The 16,554-nt window shown below is 42.7% G+C and overlaps 1 protein-coding gene across 2 annotated transcripts in view; it reads right to left on the bottom strand.

Annotated features, from left to right (window-relative positions):
• The window catches only part of TMPRSS7 (transmembrane serine protease 7), a 50,955-nt gene extending 35,504 nt beyond the window's left edge, over positions 1-15,451 (bottom strand). The window contains exons 1-4 of one of the 2 annotated variants that reach the window (XM_068977384.1): positions 15,404-15,451; positions 12,367-12,574; positions 6,012-6,142; positions 1,302-1,369 (exon numbers count right to left, since the gene is read on the bottom strand). In XM_068977384.1, coding sequence (XP_068833485.1) covers positions 1,302-1,369; positions 6,012-6,142; positions 12,367-12,574; positions 15,404-15,451 — 455 coding nt within the window. Of the gene's footprint in view, positions 1-1,301; positions 1,370-6,011; positions 6,143-12,366; positions 12,575-15,403 lie in introns of those variants that run through there. The other variant, XM_068977387.1, reaches the window with a different exon arrangement.
• Between the last annotated feature and the right edge of the window lie 1,103 nt (positions 15,452-16,554).

Genomic DNA, 16,554 nt, shown 5'->3' with positions numbered 1-16,554 from the left:
GCATCTCCATGGAGAATACCGGAGAAGGCAGTGGCACCCTACTCCAGTAGTCCTGCCTGGAAAATCCCATGGATGGAGCAGGCTGGTGGGCTGCAGTCCATGGGGTCGTGAAGAGTCAGACACGACTGAGTGACTTCACTTTCCCTTTTCACTTTCATGCATTGGAGAAGGAAATGGCAACCCACTCCAGTGTTCTTTCCTGGAGAATCAAAGGGATGGAGGAGCCTGGTGGGCTGCCGTCTGTGGGGTCACACAGAGTCAGACACGACTGAAGCAACTTAGCAACAGCAGCATGGAGAATACACTGTTTCTATGGGTATCAATCAATGTTCACCACCATTACAAATAACAACAGTTAGAATGTTTGATACCTCAGGATCTTTAGACACAGTGCTAAATCTGCTTTATCCCATTAATCCTGTGAGGAAGGTCCTATTACTCTTCCGACTTTACACATGAAGAAGTGAGGGTCAACTGGAAATCATACAGCTGCTGAGTAACAAATCTAGAATTCAAGCCTAATTTGGTTTTCAGGTAGCTGCTCCTGCTTCAGTTTGCTCTTGGAGCAGAATCTCCTAAGACATAAATATTGTCATTTTTATGAAAAAAAACATAAGATAGCGTTCTACCACATATATTTTGGGAAATGGAACGTGAAGGAAAGGAAACAAATTGCTTTACTACAAGACTTTCTCAGTGCCTTTAATCTGCCAAAATGAATTGTGAATCTCTGCAGATATAGCGGAGGTGGGGGAAGGCAAGATACAGTACACAGCACACAAATTTTCCTAAAAATCATTTGACCATGGGATGCTTTTTTTCTCAGAAGATTTCCAGCCACTAGCTTTTTACTGAACATATTTTGAAATACATCGATCAGTGTTTTATTTTTGCCTTCACCAAATAGTAGTGGACATGTTTATGGCCATTTTGCCTAGCAGCATTAGTACAGAGGTCCAGGTTAATTCCGGGTGTTTGTGTCTGTTCAGTCTCTCAGTCATGTTGACTCTTTGTGACTCCATGGGCTTTAGCCAGGCTCCTCTGTCCATGGGATTTTCCCAGCAAAAATACTGGAATGGGTTGCCATTTCCTTCTCCAGGGGAGTTCCTGGTGAGTTTCAGTAAAGGAAGAGAAAAACTCAGCATGACAAAGATCTGGGTCACAGTTGTGCTAAAAGGGTATTAGCCCACAACTCTCCCCAAGAAGTTACTTCCAAATGATGTTATCACAGCCCTTCCACACCGTCCTGAGGAATTTACAGCAGTGAATGTAGAAGTCCCAAAGCAAGGGACTTTCCATACCTGACATCGGCAACTACAGACTGCTTGTAGAATTCGGAGAAGGCAGATGTTGTATAAACCAGGTTTATCTGCAAAAGAAGAAGGTATCTGAAGTCTTTCAAACTTGGCTTCCATGCACAGTACCCAGCGTTCTATAGGTCCAAGCTTTGACAGTTAGCAAGGAGAAAAGCCAGGCTCAAGCTGAAGGCTTCTAATGCCAAACTCAGGCATTATTCTTTGAATTAAAATAATGTATTACTTCCTGTATCAGAGTTACTGTCATTCTGCTGTTGGTGAAAATTACTCAGTTACCTCTACTCATTTATTGCTGTCTTTAGATACCCTAGAAAATGGCAACCCACTCCAGTACTCTTGCCTGGAGAATCCCAGGGATGAGGGAGCCTGGTGTGTTGCCGTCTGTGGGGTCACACAGAGTTGGACACGACTGAAGTGACTTAGCATAGCAGATAACCTAATCAAGCTTAACTTCAGAATTATGCTACTCCAATAGTAAATTTTCCCCACAGTAAGTAAAATTCCTTTAAGCACATTTTCAAAGCATTTGACCCAATCTCTTCAATCAAAGTATACCATGGAAAATGTATATTCTCAAGGACACATTCCTAAATTAGCCACTAGAGGGCGAGTAATACCCACGGTAGAGAGTAGAGAGTAGAGTGAAGTCGCTCAGTCGTGTCCAACTCTTTGCGACCCCGTGGACTGTAGCCTACCAGGCTTCTCCATTCATGGGATTCGCCAGGAAAGAATACTGGAGTGGGTTACCATTTCCTTCTCCAGGGGATCTTCCCGACCCAGGGATCGAACCCGGGTCTCCCTCATTGGAGGCAGACGCTTTAACCTCTGAGCCACCAGGATTTTACATCTCCCTTCAGAACTCTCCAGTCTCCAGGAATTTTTTTTTAACACCATAAATGGATCTCAAAAAGAGAGCTACTTCAATCAACTGACATAGTGTGCCCTTCCTTAGCATTTTTAAAACCAGTTTCTTCTACCAAGTCTTCCCCTGTATTCCCCTTCCTGCTGCTGCTGCTGCTAAGTCACTTCAGTCATGTCCGACTGTGCGACCCCATAAAAGGTAGTCCACCAGGTTCCTCCGTCCCTGGGATTCTCCAGGCAAGAACACTGGAGTGGGTTCCACTTACTCAGTTCAGTTCAGTCGCTCAGTCGTGTCTGAGTCTTTGCTACCCCATGAATCACAGCACCACAGGCCTCCCTGTCCATCACCAACTTCTGGATTTCAGGCAAACACATGTCCATCGAGTCAGTGATGCCTTCCAGCCATCTCATCCTCTGTCATCCCCTTCTCCTCCTGCCCCCAATCCTTCCCACCATCAGGATCTTTTCCAATGAGTCATCTCTTCGCATGAGGTGGCCAAAGTATTGGAGTTTCAGCTTCAGCATCAGTCCTTCCAATGCACATCCAGAACTGATCTCCTTTAGGATGGACTGGTTGGATCTCCTTGCAGTCTAAGGGACTCTCAAGAGTCTTCTCCAACACCACAGTTCAAAAGCATCAATTCTTCTGCACTCAGCTTTCTTCACAGTCCAACTCTCACATCCATTATGACCACTGGAAAAACCATAGCCTTGACTAGAGGGACCTTTGTTGGCAAACTAATGTCTCTGCTTTTCAATAAACTATCTAGGTTGGTCATAACTTTTCTTCCAAGGAGTAAGTGTCTTTTAATTTCATGGCTGCAATCACCATCTGCAGTGATTTTGGAGCCCCCCAAAAATAAAATCTGACACTGTTTCCCCATCTATTTCCCATGAAGTGATGGGACCAGATGCCATGATCTTAGTTTTCTGAATGTTGAGCTTTAAGCCAACTTTTTCACTCTCCCTTTCACTTTCATCAAGAGGCTTTTTCATTCCTCTTCACTTTCTGCCATAAGGGTGGTGTCATCTGTATATCTGAGGTTATTGATATTTCTCCCGGCAATCTTGATTCCAGCTTGTGCTTCATCCAGCCCAGCATTTCTCATGATGTACTCTTCATATAAGTTAAATAAGCAGGGTGACAATATACAGCCTTGACATACTCCTTTTCCTCTTTGGAACCAGTCTGTTGTTCCATGTCCAGTTCTAACTGTTGCTTCCTGACCTGCATACAGGTTTCTCAAGAGGCAGGTCAGGTGGTCTGGTATTCCCATCTCTTTCAGAATTTTCCACAGTGTATTGTGATCCACACAGTCAAAGGCTTTGGCATAGTCAATAAGGCAGAAATAGATGTTTTTCTGGAACTCTCTCGCTTTTTTGATGATCCAGCAGATGTCGGCAATTTGATCTCTGATTCCTCTGCCTTTTCTAAAACCAGCTTGAACATCTGGAAGTTCACAGTTCACGTATTGCTGAAGCCTGGCTTGGAGAATTTTGAGCATTACTTTACTAGTGTGTGAGATGAGTGCAATTGTGCAGTAATTTGAGCATTCTTACATAGTAGCTACATAGTAGCAAAATCACCTACCTAACCTACCAGAGCCTCTTGATGAAGGTGAAAGAGGAAAGTGGGAAAGCTGGCTTAAAACTCAACATTCAAAAAACTAAGATCATGGCATCTGGTCCCATTACTTGATGGCAAATGAATGGGGAAACAATGGAAAAAGTAATGGACTTTATTTTCCTGGGCTCCAAAATCACTGCAGATGGTGACTGCACCCATGAAATTAAAAGATACTTGTTTCTTGGAAGAAAAGCTATGACCAACCTAGACAGCATATTAAAAAGCAGAGACATTACTTTGCCAACAAAGGTTCATCTAGTCAATGTTATGGTTTTTCCAGAAGTTATGCATGGATGTGAGAGTCTGACCATAAAGAAGGCTGAGTGCCGAAGAATTAATGCTTTTGAACTGTGGTGTTGGAGAAGACTCTTGAGAGTCCCTAGGACTGCAAGGGTATCAAACCAGTCAATACTGAAGGAAATCAATCCTGAATATTCATTGGTGGGACTGATGCTGAAGCTGAAGCTCCAATACTTTGGCTACCTGATGTGAAGAGCCAATTCATTAGAAAAAAGCCTGATGCTGGGAAAGGTTGAAGGCAGGAGGAGAAGGGGACAACAGAGGACAAAGGTTGGATGGCATGACCCAGTCAATGGACGTGAGTTTGAGCAAGCTCTGGGAGATGGTGATGGATTGGGAAGCCAGGAGTGCAGCATGTCCATGGGGTCGCAAAGAGTCAGACATGACTGAACAACAAATGGCCCATGAGAAAAACACAAAACTCCCGAAATCTTGGAAATAATACAGCATCATGGAAAAATATGATCCACGGAGTTTAAATTCACTGTGCAACACAGAACATGTCACCTTGGCCTACTGAACTTCCTTTCCCCCGTCGCCTTCTCTCTTTTATATTCTGGAAAGAGGTGATAAAAATGCCTACTTCTTTGGGTGGGATGATAAATAGTTATAATTAAATGGGTTGAGCACAGTACTAACTATACAAACAGGGCCTACACAAAGCGAGCACTGAGTCTGCAGGAGGCCAGGGAGGGTTGCTTTGAGAAAGTTTTTTGGATGGGTCATGAATGACGGGTGGAATTTCATTCCCTAGAGGCTGGACAGAAAGGTTTAGGTCCAAAGTGAGTAACACGAGAAATCAGAGCCTCCAGACAGGTAAGTGCAATGATTATTCGTAATGTGCAATGCTTATTCATACCAAGCAAAAACTGCTTTATTTCACAAAGTTTCTGTGGGAGAAAGTGGTGAAAAATGAGACTGGGATGATCAGGGGACAGATCTAGAAAAGTGCTTGCCTGCCATTCTTCAGAATCAGTATGTTATCCTTATGCCAAAGGAGGAATGTAAGGATCATTCCAGCAGTAGAGAGGAATGATTTTGGGTGGGGATGGAGGAGTACTGCCTGGGACTGGAAAAAATGTTAAGGAGATTTAAAAAGAATGTCTCCTTCTTTGGGCTAATTGGAGAGATAATTGATGTTTAGGAAAGGCCATGATAGATATTTTTCTGTTTGACCAGTTATACTTCTAGGAACACAGCTAAGGAAGTAATCAGAGACACACAGCTTACCTGGTGGTTTTATAACATTGTAACAGCAAAAATTGGAAAAAACTAAAATATCTAATAAAAGGGACTTGCCAACTTCAAAGCTATCAAAATTTATGGGTTTTTTTTCAAAGACTATGTACTCGCATAGAAACATGCAATATTAAGAAGAAAAAGTCAGATTATAAAACTGAATATCTACCAATACTCCAGGTCTGTGCTATCGCCTATGTCTGTGTGGTCCAAAATCAAAAGAGGCTCTATCTCTGAAGATTGCATTAAAGGAGTTTTATTTTTTTAATACTTTTTCTAAATTTTATAAATGTTTACAATAAATATGAATCAGTTCTATAATAGGAAAAGTGGGTTTTTTTAAGTGAAGAGATGATAGTGTATCAGTTTTGAAATAAGTGTGTATGGATCACAGCATTAATCAGCATGCATGTAATTTCTGTACTAGAAGGCATTTTAAAGTTCATCTGATCCAATTTATTTTTTAGATAAGAAAAACTGAAGCTCAGGAAGTCATTTCTTTTTACTTTCAGTGGAAAAAAAAAGAAATAATTCTATAAAATAGCAATTTTATCTTACAACCATGATGAGCTAAATCCCATGTTTTCCTGAGTTCTTCCTTCAGCCCCCATCCCTCCCCTACTGACCTCACCTTTCCCAGCCTCTCCCAGCTCCCGCCATCACCTCACCACTTGCTGCACAGTCTGCGCCACTGACAGAAATTCCCTGGACTCCTTCTGTCGGTATTCAGGAAGGAACTCAATGTTGGTGATGCGAAACATCCCAGCAAAGTAAAAAGCATCTCTGCTTTCAGTCTTACCTGTAAGACAGGAGGAAAGGTGGTCAGGATGCCTTCCCATCTGTGTGGTGGTAAGGCATGATCTATGTCCGTATCACTGTTCTAAAATGCTTTTATTTTAGACAGTTTGTATTTTACTGGCCGTAGTCTGAGAAGCTCTAAATGTAGTTTACAACATCTCTTCCATCAGCATCTGTCCTAGAGTCACTAAATAAGGACTTTTGATAGCTCAGTTGGTAGAGTCTGCTTGCAATACAGGAGACCCTGGTTCAATTCCTGAGTTAGGAAGATTCACTGGAGAAGGGATAGGCTACCCACTCCAGTATTCTTGGGCTTCCCTTGTGGCTCAGCTGGTAAAGAATCCACCTGCAAGGCAGGAGACCTGGGTTTGATCCTTGGGTTGGGAAGACCCCCTAGAGAAGGGAAAAGCTACCCCCTCCAATATTCTGGCTTGGAAAATTACATAGACTCTTTAGTCCATGGGGTCGCAAAGAGCCCAGCAGGACTGAGCAACTTTCACTTTCAGAGTCACTAAGGGGCCAAAAACATAGAGCATAGACAGTGTTCACGTGTCTCGCGTCTGTGGCAGGTAAGGGGGTAAGAAATGTACACTGCCAGGCTCTGGAGTGTCACGAGCACAAGTGGGTGAAGAGGGAAGGACTCCCCCAGCTGACCTCCACTGAGCCCCAAGTCTCTCATCTCCTTTCTGACTTTTGTGGATGATGCCCTGGGTGCTGGGCCGATCTTTAGCTCTGAGAAATGCATGAAGAGTTTATTCACAAAGTGTGGTCCTCAGTCCAGTGTCAGATACTGCTAAGTCACTTCAGTCATGTCTGACTCTGTGCGACCCCATAGACGGCAGCCCACCAGGCTCCCCTGTCCCTGGGATTCTCCAGGCAAGAACACTGGAGTGGGTTGCCATTTCCTTCTCCAATGCATGAAAGTGAAAAGTGAAGTCGCTCAGTAAGATAACTCCTGCTCAAAAATTCTGTCCAAGGAGGACCATGGGACTGGATATTATTTGAGCCAGAAACTGCTGCCAAGACAGACAAAGATATTGCCATATTTGAGATGCCTTCAGATCCCTGAGAATAGCCTAGGGAGATGAGGACTCTCTTTTCAGACTTTCCTTTTTGTTACAAGGTTTTATTGCTATGAGGCATCACCCCCAGGTTCTCATGGCCAAAGTATATTTCTTTGCTGAGACACATGTCCCATGGTGTCAGAACTTCCATCTGCATTTCTGCCTTTCTAAATGAACAGTAAATTTTTTTGTTCCTCAGCCCTTAACATGGGTAGTGAGTGCCTGACTCAGATTTCAAGCTCAATAAATGTTGCTGGGAAGGAGGGGAGAGGAAAACAGAGAACCTGGAAATGCTAAATAAGTGATGGCTGAATTAAAAGAAGGTGCAACCAGGATTTCCTTGGTGGTCCAGTGGTTAAGAATCTGCCTTGCAATGCAGGGGACACAGGTTCAATCCCTGGTCAGGGAACTAGAATTCCACATGCCCATGTGCCACAACTACGGAGCCAGCACACCACTACTAGAGAGTCTGTGTACCAAAACGGACGGTCTTGAATGATGCAACAAAGATCTCCATGCATGCCATACCTGAGACCAGACACAGCGGAACAAATATTAAAAGAAAAAAAAAAAGAAGGTGCAACCTGTATGAAGACTGGGGAGCTACCTCCCTGTGTGATCCATTCAGGGGTCACGTTAGCCGTGTAGTGAGGCTGTGGAGGGGTGGGGAGGGGCCCGAGGCCTGAGCTCCTGTCCTAAATTTGTTCTTTCAAGTTATGAAGTTGAGCCTCCTAAAACTGAATTCCTCTGCCAAGTTTAGGACTAACTTTTCTGTCCAAAACTCTTCCTTTTCTTGTCCTACAACTGTTCACCTCAAAGAAAAGAGGGAACTGAAGCAGAGCAAGACCCTGTGGGACCCTCCTGGGTACAGAAGCCTTTCTGTTTTCCCCATTTCTTTTTTGTAGGAAAAAGGATTCATCCTCCCAGACCTTCCCTGAGTTACAAAAGGTAGATTCAAATCGTTACCAGTTAGAAATGAAAGAATGCAGAAATAAAGGAAATGTGGTCATGAAACAATTGTACAGCGATAAAGCAGAGACCTAGTTCCTCCTCGAGGGATATACATCATGTCAGGGGAGTGTGTCATTTCCTCAGTTCTGTTTTGTCACAACAAAAATTTTAAGCGACGGACAGGCATTACAGCCCTCGGACGGGCCAGTGTCACAGCTCCAAGTTACAGCTCAGTTTTATTTAGAAAATAAAGGAAAATACATCCTCGAGGCAGGAAGGCTTGCCGACCCAAAAGACACAAAGAGGAGAGAGACAGAGAGCGAGCCCTGGCCTTTTGGCTCCTCTTTTTATGTTTTTCCTCCTCCCCCGGACTTGCCCTGTGTAAACTGGGCTAGCCAAGAGTGCTGTTTGCTCCACCTGAGGTCCTCACTCCGTCCTCCGACCTTCCTCTGTTCTATTTTCGCAGGCTTTCCCCTTCCTTGTCTTTTAGTCACTGTCATTCTGGACTCCTTTTTCCTATTCTTACTACCTAACAATCACAATCTGGTCTATATCTTTGCGTTCTTAAGGCAGAGGCACCCCACTCCAGTACTCTTGCCTGGAAAATCCCATGCACGGAGGGGCCTGGTGGGCTGCAGTCCATGGGGTTGCTAAGAGTCAGACACGACTGAGCGACTTCACTTTCACTTTTCACTTTCATGCATTGGAGAAGGAAATGGCAACCCACTCCACTGTTCTTGCCTGGAGAATCCCACGGATGGGGGAGCCTGGTGGGTTGCCATCTATGGGGTCGCACAGAGTCAGACACGACTGAAGCAACCTAGCAGCAGCATAGGAACTAAGGCCCCCAAACAGGTGGAGAATGGTGACTTCAGTCTGAGCACAAACACGTGGACTCCAGACTGGCTTGAACCAGAAGGCTGAGATTGAAACAGATTGAACCAGAAGGTTGAGATTTCTGACATACCATCCTGTTATCTCACCACCAACCATCAGAGGAAAGTTACACACCCCTCAGCCCACATTCACAAAATTTTCCTTTAAAAACTCTTCCTTGAAGACCATCAGGGAGTTAGCATCTCTTGAGCATGAGCTGCCCATTCTTCTTGCTTGGCTCATGGAATAAACCTTTCTTGCTCCAAATTCTGACATTGCAATTTGCTTGGCTTCACTGTGAGTTGGGCACATGAACTTGGGTTCAACAACAGTTATGTAACCTTGGACACACCACTTTGCCTCACTAGGCCTCTTGTATAAAGAAGCATTTGTTTCTGTCTGATTTTACTAAGAAAGTCATTCTTAGGTGTTTGTTGTTGTTTTTTTTTTTTTTCTGTTGCAGATTCTTAAAATTTAAATGAAAGCTCTGACCACCTGGAAGCTCACAGGTGGTGAGCTTCCTTCTTCTATCCGTAGGTATTCGAGGGATAAACAACACAAGAGAGTTCAGTTTAGCCAGCTTACATTTATCTAACTCTTCTGCTCAGGTCAACATACAATCCTTGCTTGTGAAACTGAGCAGAACCCTGTGGGGCCCTCCTAGGCACAAAAGCCTTTCTGTGTTCCCTGTTTTCTTATTCATAAAAAATCAGGGAAGTGAAAGAATGCAGAAACAAAGGAACAATCAAGAAACTATAGCCCAGGATCCTGGTTCTTCTGCAGGAACCACCCATACAGATGGAGGATGGTAACTTCAGGCTAAGCACAAGAATCCTTAAATGCCACCCTGTTAGCTCACCAACCAATTAGAGGATAGTTGTATACCCAGCAGTCCTCAGTCCAGATTTTACCTGTAATAACTTCTCCCTGCAAACCATCGGGGACTTTAGAGCATAAGTCACCCATTCTCCTTGCTGACCCCTGCAATAAACCTTTCTCTACTCCAGCGTCCAATATTATGGTTTATTTGGCCCCACTGTGCATTGAACAAGCTTGCATTCAACAACAAATGGTCTTCCAGATGAGCTGTCTACCTCATTTCTGTTAAAAAAAAAAATCACATGGAAATTTCCTGTTGCTCCAGTGGTTAAGACTACATGCTCTCACTTCTAATGGACAGAGTTTGGACTCTGGAAATAAAATCCCACAAGCCTCAAGGTGCATCAAAAAAAAAAAAAAAAAAATCACAAGCCCCAAATGGAGTCTTTTGCCCCCATGACTGCAAATTAAGACCTAATTGCAGAACTTCTCTTGTGGTGCAGTGGATAAGAATCTGACTGACAGTGCAGAGGACACAGGTTTGATCCCTGGTCTTGGAAGATGCCACATGCCCTGTCCATGCACCACAACTACTAAAGCCCGCTCACCCTGGAGCCTGTGCTCTGCAGTGATGATAAACCATCACAATGAGAAGCCCCTTCCCCCATGCACAAGAGAAAGCCTGCACAAAGAAACAAAGACCCAGCATAGCCAAAAAATAAATTTAAAAATAATAGTAAATAAATTAAATTATAAAGAAAAAGGCTTAATTGCAGTTTCACTCTCTCCGGGGAATGTGACCTTTAAACAGACAATTTGAAAATTCCTGATCAACACTAGAGGCAAACCGCATGATAAAGACCCCTGCTCCCCCAGGATCTGAGGGCCTGCCCAGAACAATTCTGTCTTCTCTTCTGCTAATAGCCTCCTTATCCCACCCTCCTTCTGCTTATAAAACCTTCCATTTTGTTCAAGAGCTCCAAGGTTTTTATTTACTATTAAATAAAATAGTATTTATTGATTTATTTGCTAGTATTTACCATTTACTATTTTATTGACTATTAATAGATGAGATGCTGTGATTCATGAGCAAGTACATAAAGCCAATTATATCACTAGCTTTACTTGGTTGAATTTTTGTTTTTTAACATTTTTCAAGGCCACCCTCCATGCTCAGATTTCATGTATCAAAACTAACCTCTGTTGTTTGTGAAACAATTCTCTTATTCATACCTGTTTTCCTTTCCTCATACTAGCCTGTCTTTCTGAAATGCCCTTCTCTGATGTTCAGACAACCAACAAATTACCTCATCATAGTGATGTCCCAAAACTTTATATGAATGCGCTAGGGAATGCAAATACATCAGTTTAGGGCTGGCAGAGAACTGATGGGAAATAAGTTGGTTTGCTCTGGGATGGGGCTGTGTGTCTTTTGTGTTTGTCTTAATTGCTCATTGACTTGACTGCCTCCACTAGTCTGTAAAGACAGATTCTTTCCTGTTTGCCACTCTGTTCCATGCCTTTCACAGGGTCCAGCTCATAGTGGGCCCTCCCAGGTTGTGTCAAATGAATTTTCAGAAGCCAGTTCATGAAGCCTTATCTAGACTCGATCCCTGAACAGGTTGTTGGATGCTTCCCTTCTGTGACTTCAAAGTAATTGCTTAAGAAAAAAAAAAAAAAAAAATCAGTCCTCACTCCCTCTCCAGCACTGAGCTGTGAGTTTTTCAAAAGTAGAAAATGCATCTCTGAGCTTTTTAAAAGTAGGAGATGCATCTTGGTGTGCCTGATATCTTACATAGTACCACACAAATCATAGGTGATCAATTTCTATATATAATTGACCTGAACTTCTCAAGACAATATTCATTAATTCTTTGCCTATAATTTAGTTTTCCAATCAAATTTTAATATCCTTGAGAGTATCTTGCATCAAATATAATCATGGGTAGGGTGGGAAGTCCAGCATAAATCAATAAATGCTATAGTTACTGAGCTGCTTGGGTAACTACTCTCCACGGAAGAACTTAGTTATTACTCCTATCCAAAAGCATCAGTAAGATTGACAAAAACATTATCAACTGGATAAACAACATAAAAACAAAGAAGAGAAAGGTGCATTAGTAAACTGAAGTGCAGGGAGCTGGAAGCATGAGGTTGCCTAGCAACAGGCCTGAGTGGGTGGATGAGGAAATAAAACAGCTTAGCATTCCATTCATTTTTCATAGCTAAAAATGTGTTACATTTCTGAACCAGTCAAAAGCTCCCAAGCATTTTCCTCAGGTCTTCTCATGCTGGTATCTCTGCTCCTCTGGGAAGAAAGCAGTGGTGGTAAAATAAGAAATGGGAAAGACAATTCTGCCTTCTTCCTTAAAACCTCAACAGTTTTGAAAATGGCTTTCAGTCTAAGAAGTAAGAAAATTCTATCAGAAACACCCAGGGGCAGATGGGACCTGCACTGCCAATAGAACCCTCGGGGCAAGCCCTAACACCAAAGGTACAAGGGATTTCCACTCACTGACGTAGAGCCACAGCAGGGTCCAGGCTATGACCGCTAGGATGAATAAAAATACTGTGAAAAGAATGATTTTGTTTTGGACGTTCCAAAAGGGAGCTTTCTTCTTGAGTTGCTTCTTGGGTTTGGCTCCGGCGATGGGTTTCCTTGGTGGTCGTCTCCCTGGCAACTTCCCTGGGGCACTGATGACCTGAACTGAGATATTGGATATCTTCAAAAGAATGAGAGATGTGTTAACAATTAGAAGTAGTCTAGGGCTTAAATACAACCACTCAGTCAGGAGAATCTTAGTGCTAAAAGGCCTGCATAAATCAAATGATCTACATAAGCAAAGACTTGCACTGAATCACACAATTAAGACCAATCAGAAAAAAAAAAAAAAACAGTATATGAACTCCAGTGAAATTGTATCCAGGTTCTCCCCTCAACTTTCCAATTCTGCTAAATAGATACTAGAGAGGATAGACCTGAATTTTATGTAAGTGAAGACTAAAGGACCTAAAGGGCAGACAGTTAGGATTCTATGCGGGTTGATTCCTGAGTCCACATCTCTGGGAATGTATGTGTTTGCAATATATGTAGCTTTTTTTCCCACAATCAGTGTCTTCTAGGCTGAGGCAGGATTGACAGTAAGAACAGAAGTGAGTTCCTTAGAGAAACGAACTGATTTCCTAATTATGGCTTCATGAACCGGTGGTCATGAAACCAAGCAGGACCTCCCCGTGTGCAGGGGTTCCTGGACACAAAAGCTGTTCTGTGTCCCCCATTTCTTGATTACAGGAAATGGGCTTCATTCAGCCTCCATTACCTTTCCTGAGTTCCAACAAGCAGGTTCAACCTGTTGCTAACTAGGGAAGGGTGGATGCAGAGACAAGGGAGGAACAATAGTCAAGCCTTGGGTCAGAGTCTTGGTTCTCCATCAAGGGATACACATAACAATATTTTTGAGCCATTTTTCAGATACTGAAATCCCTACCAGGTAGGAGAAATTAATGGTATGCTGCCCACAAGCATGTAAATCCCAGACTGGTTGGAACCAGAAGGTTAATGATGTTGACTCCCACTTACCTCACCACCAACCAATCAGAAGGTGGTCCACAAACTGGTCATATCCTCTGTGAACCATTACTATAAAATTTCTCACTATCCCCTCCAGGTTGGGACACACAATTCTGAGGACATTAGCCCGCTGTGGCTCCTTTTGACTACCAAAGCAATAAAGCTATTTTTTCTACTTCATCAAAAACTGTCACTGAAAATCAATTCTTTGTCCAAGTACAGAGGCTGAGTTTGGCTTCAGTAAAGAGAAAAGTTCAGAATGATTCTCTTGTTTTGTTGTAGCCAAATGCTCTGGGAAGCAAACTCCCTCAGAAGGACAGCATGGGTAGTGGACTGCAGTTTATTACACTGGGGGGTCCGAGGCAGAGTTTCCTCTTTAGCCAGGGACCCTGACCGACTTTTGTGAAAACCTTACATACCTTAAGTGTTAGTACTAAAGACCCCATCCCCAAATTCCTTAAACCTAGCCTGGAAAATGTTAAAGGGAAATACAATCAGGTTACAGCCATGACTCATAATCAGAAGGGTCAGCTGGCATACATTGTAGCCTACACCAATGCCATGAAGGTTACAAGGTGATTGGCCACAGAGAGGATTATTGCATTCTTTCTGACTGTGGGAAATCTTGGTACGGAATCTGGTGTTTATCAGTCCGTGAGGCCTGTTCTGCTGCAGGTGTGTTATCTCCATGGCTACCTGGCACATAGTCCAAAGTTCACTGAAAATGCAAGCAGCCCGATACTCCAAAGATCACTAGGAATGTAAGATGGAGCTTCCTTCTTTATCAGGATGGAGTCAGCTCAGCCTGTTCCTTTCCTCCTTCAGTTTGTGTGGCGATGAAGGACAGGGGTCAAGTGCTTGTTTTACCATCACCTCACAGGCATGCTCTAGAAGTCAGTGACTGGCCTGAACAATAATTCAGTTTCTCAATCACAAATGAAAAAATGATCAAAAAATACAGAATGAAATAGGAGACTCATGTTAGATTAGAAAATTACCAGTTTTAGCATATTGACATACAAAATGTTGTCTGCAACAGCGACAGGAAAAAAAGGATATTATTTAACTCTTTGCCCTCCTCTTTTTTTTTTCTCCTCTACTCTCTGTCATTTGATGCTGTGAATTCTTTAATAATGTAAGTGAGAGTTCAGCTTCGTTGAAGGAGAGATTTATACATGTCGAGGTAGCTAAACATCAATGATAAAATAACTTTTAACCACACATTCTTTTAAAGGCAAGAATGCGGAACACCAATATTAAAGAAATAATTCCTCTTTTGAGCGCTCCTCTAAGAGTGTTCTCATTCTCTCTTACTCTCTCTCACTGTTCCCTACAAAGTACATGTCTTCCAGTCTTTAATCCTACCAATTAATGGGATAATGTGTGGCCAAGAACATTCTAAATTATTCATGGCTCCCTCATTCTTTGTGCCAAACACTCTTGTCAACCCCTGGAGTGAAATCTAGCTTGCATGCCTCCCAGTGAAATTGAACTAGACCAGAGTTCATCGAATGTGATGTTCTGTAGGACTGAGGATGCTGTTTCTAAAAAGAAAACTTTCTGTTATAGGATGAGTTGACTATGGCGTCAAGCTACTTTAAAATTTACCCCCCAAGAAGTAAAAAAGGAAAACTTAGAGCAGTGCTAGGCCATGATGAACTAACAAGGCCAAAGTTGGGTCTTTAAGTGCGGGAACACATTACAGGCAGTCTCAGTTAGCCCTGATTAAATTTTAAAATGGAATTTGTATAGAGATCAGTACAATTTCCCTGGAGTTTTAGAAAAACAGCTGCAAATCAATTACCAAGTATAGCACTTTAAAACAAGCTCATATTTGTAAAGTCCATTAAGTACCAAAGGAAGGTTAAGTATTTTATTATTGTTTCCTTCATTTTTTTAAAGTGACTCAGTCTCGTTTTACTAACAAGGTCAACAATAAATGGCATTCAAGTAAAGAGAAGGTTTCTCACAATGTACTTACATTCACATCAACAGCTTTGGATGAAATATTTCTGTTTTCTTTGTCCATTTTTAGGTGTTCTGCAGGTGAACATCCAGAGGTGCTTCAAAGCCAGCTTTTCAGACCCCTACTTTCCCGCTTGAGAAGAACTGGTTGCCATATTCAAGCTAGCTAGAGGGATGGAATCAATTTACCTCCACCGGCTCCAGTTCAGAAACTGAAGCTGCCTCATTGCTATATAGTGAATGTTAAAGGGACCTAGCAGAGAGCTTCACAAATCCCAACTAAAGCCTTCTTAATGTTACTCTGAATCAGGCCTCCTAGAGCCCAGCCTCAAGGCAAGTTTGCTTCAGGAGGATACAATCCAACAACCCCCAGATATTTACAAGTCTTTTAAATGTTTGCCTGCATCTACAAAGGAATATTAAGAGATCTAACTTCTAACCCTCAGCATTGCTTCTTAGAAATCCCCACACTGCCCAGGGGAGGGTGAAATGCATAAAGGAAGTCAATTGTATGGTGATGGGTAGTGATTAGACTTAGGATGATGACCCCTTTTGTAATGTATATAAATATCAATTTATAATGTTGTGCTCCTGAAATTATATGATGTTTCATGACAGTTTTGCCTCAATTTAACACAAAAAAAGAGGGACTTCCCTGGTGGTCCAGTGGCTAAGACTCACCCTCCCAATGCACGGAGCTCAGGAACTAGATTCCACATGTCACAACTAAGAATTTATTTTGCATACAGCAACTAAAGATTCCAAGTGCCCCAACTAAGATCCAGTGCAGCCAAATAAATAAATATTTTAAAAAAATTCTTCCCCACCCCAACACATACCCATTTCTCTTGCTGGCATCTCATGCCAACTTCAGAAGCCTCACTTTCTAATTCTGCTCTCAGCTTTCTAGCTACACTCTCTAAAAATCCCTGTTCAAGAGGTTTTTTGGTTTCCTTTTTTACTTCCTCTCCTCCTGCAGTCCTCAGAAAACCCAGGCCCTTCCTCGTGAAAGTCCCCTGTTTCCATTTCTCCTATTCTTCCCCAGGTCAACCTGAATGAGATTCAAGGTAAAGGAGAGCAATTTCAAGGGTGCAATAAGGCTCACACATTGCTCCCCATGTCCCTGTGAGACAGGCGTGCTTCCCTCTGGGCACTGGGCATCAGTGG

Source organism: Capricornis sumatraensis, chromosome 1, assembly GCF_032405125.1.
Source record: "Capricornis sumatraensis isolate serow.1 chromosome 1, serow.2, whole genome shotgun sequence".
Taxonomy (NCBI): domain Eukaryota; kingdom Metazoa; phylum Chordata; class Mammalia; order Artiodactyla; family Bovidae; genus Capricornis; species Capricornis sumatraensis.
This window is presented reverse-complemented; position numbering and strand designations above follow the sequence as displayed.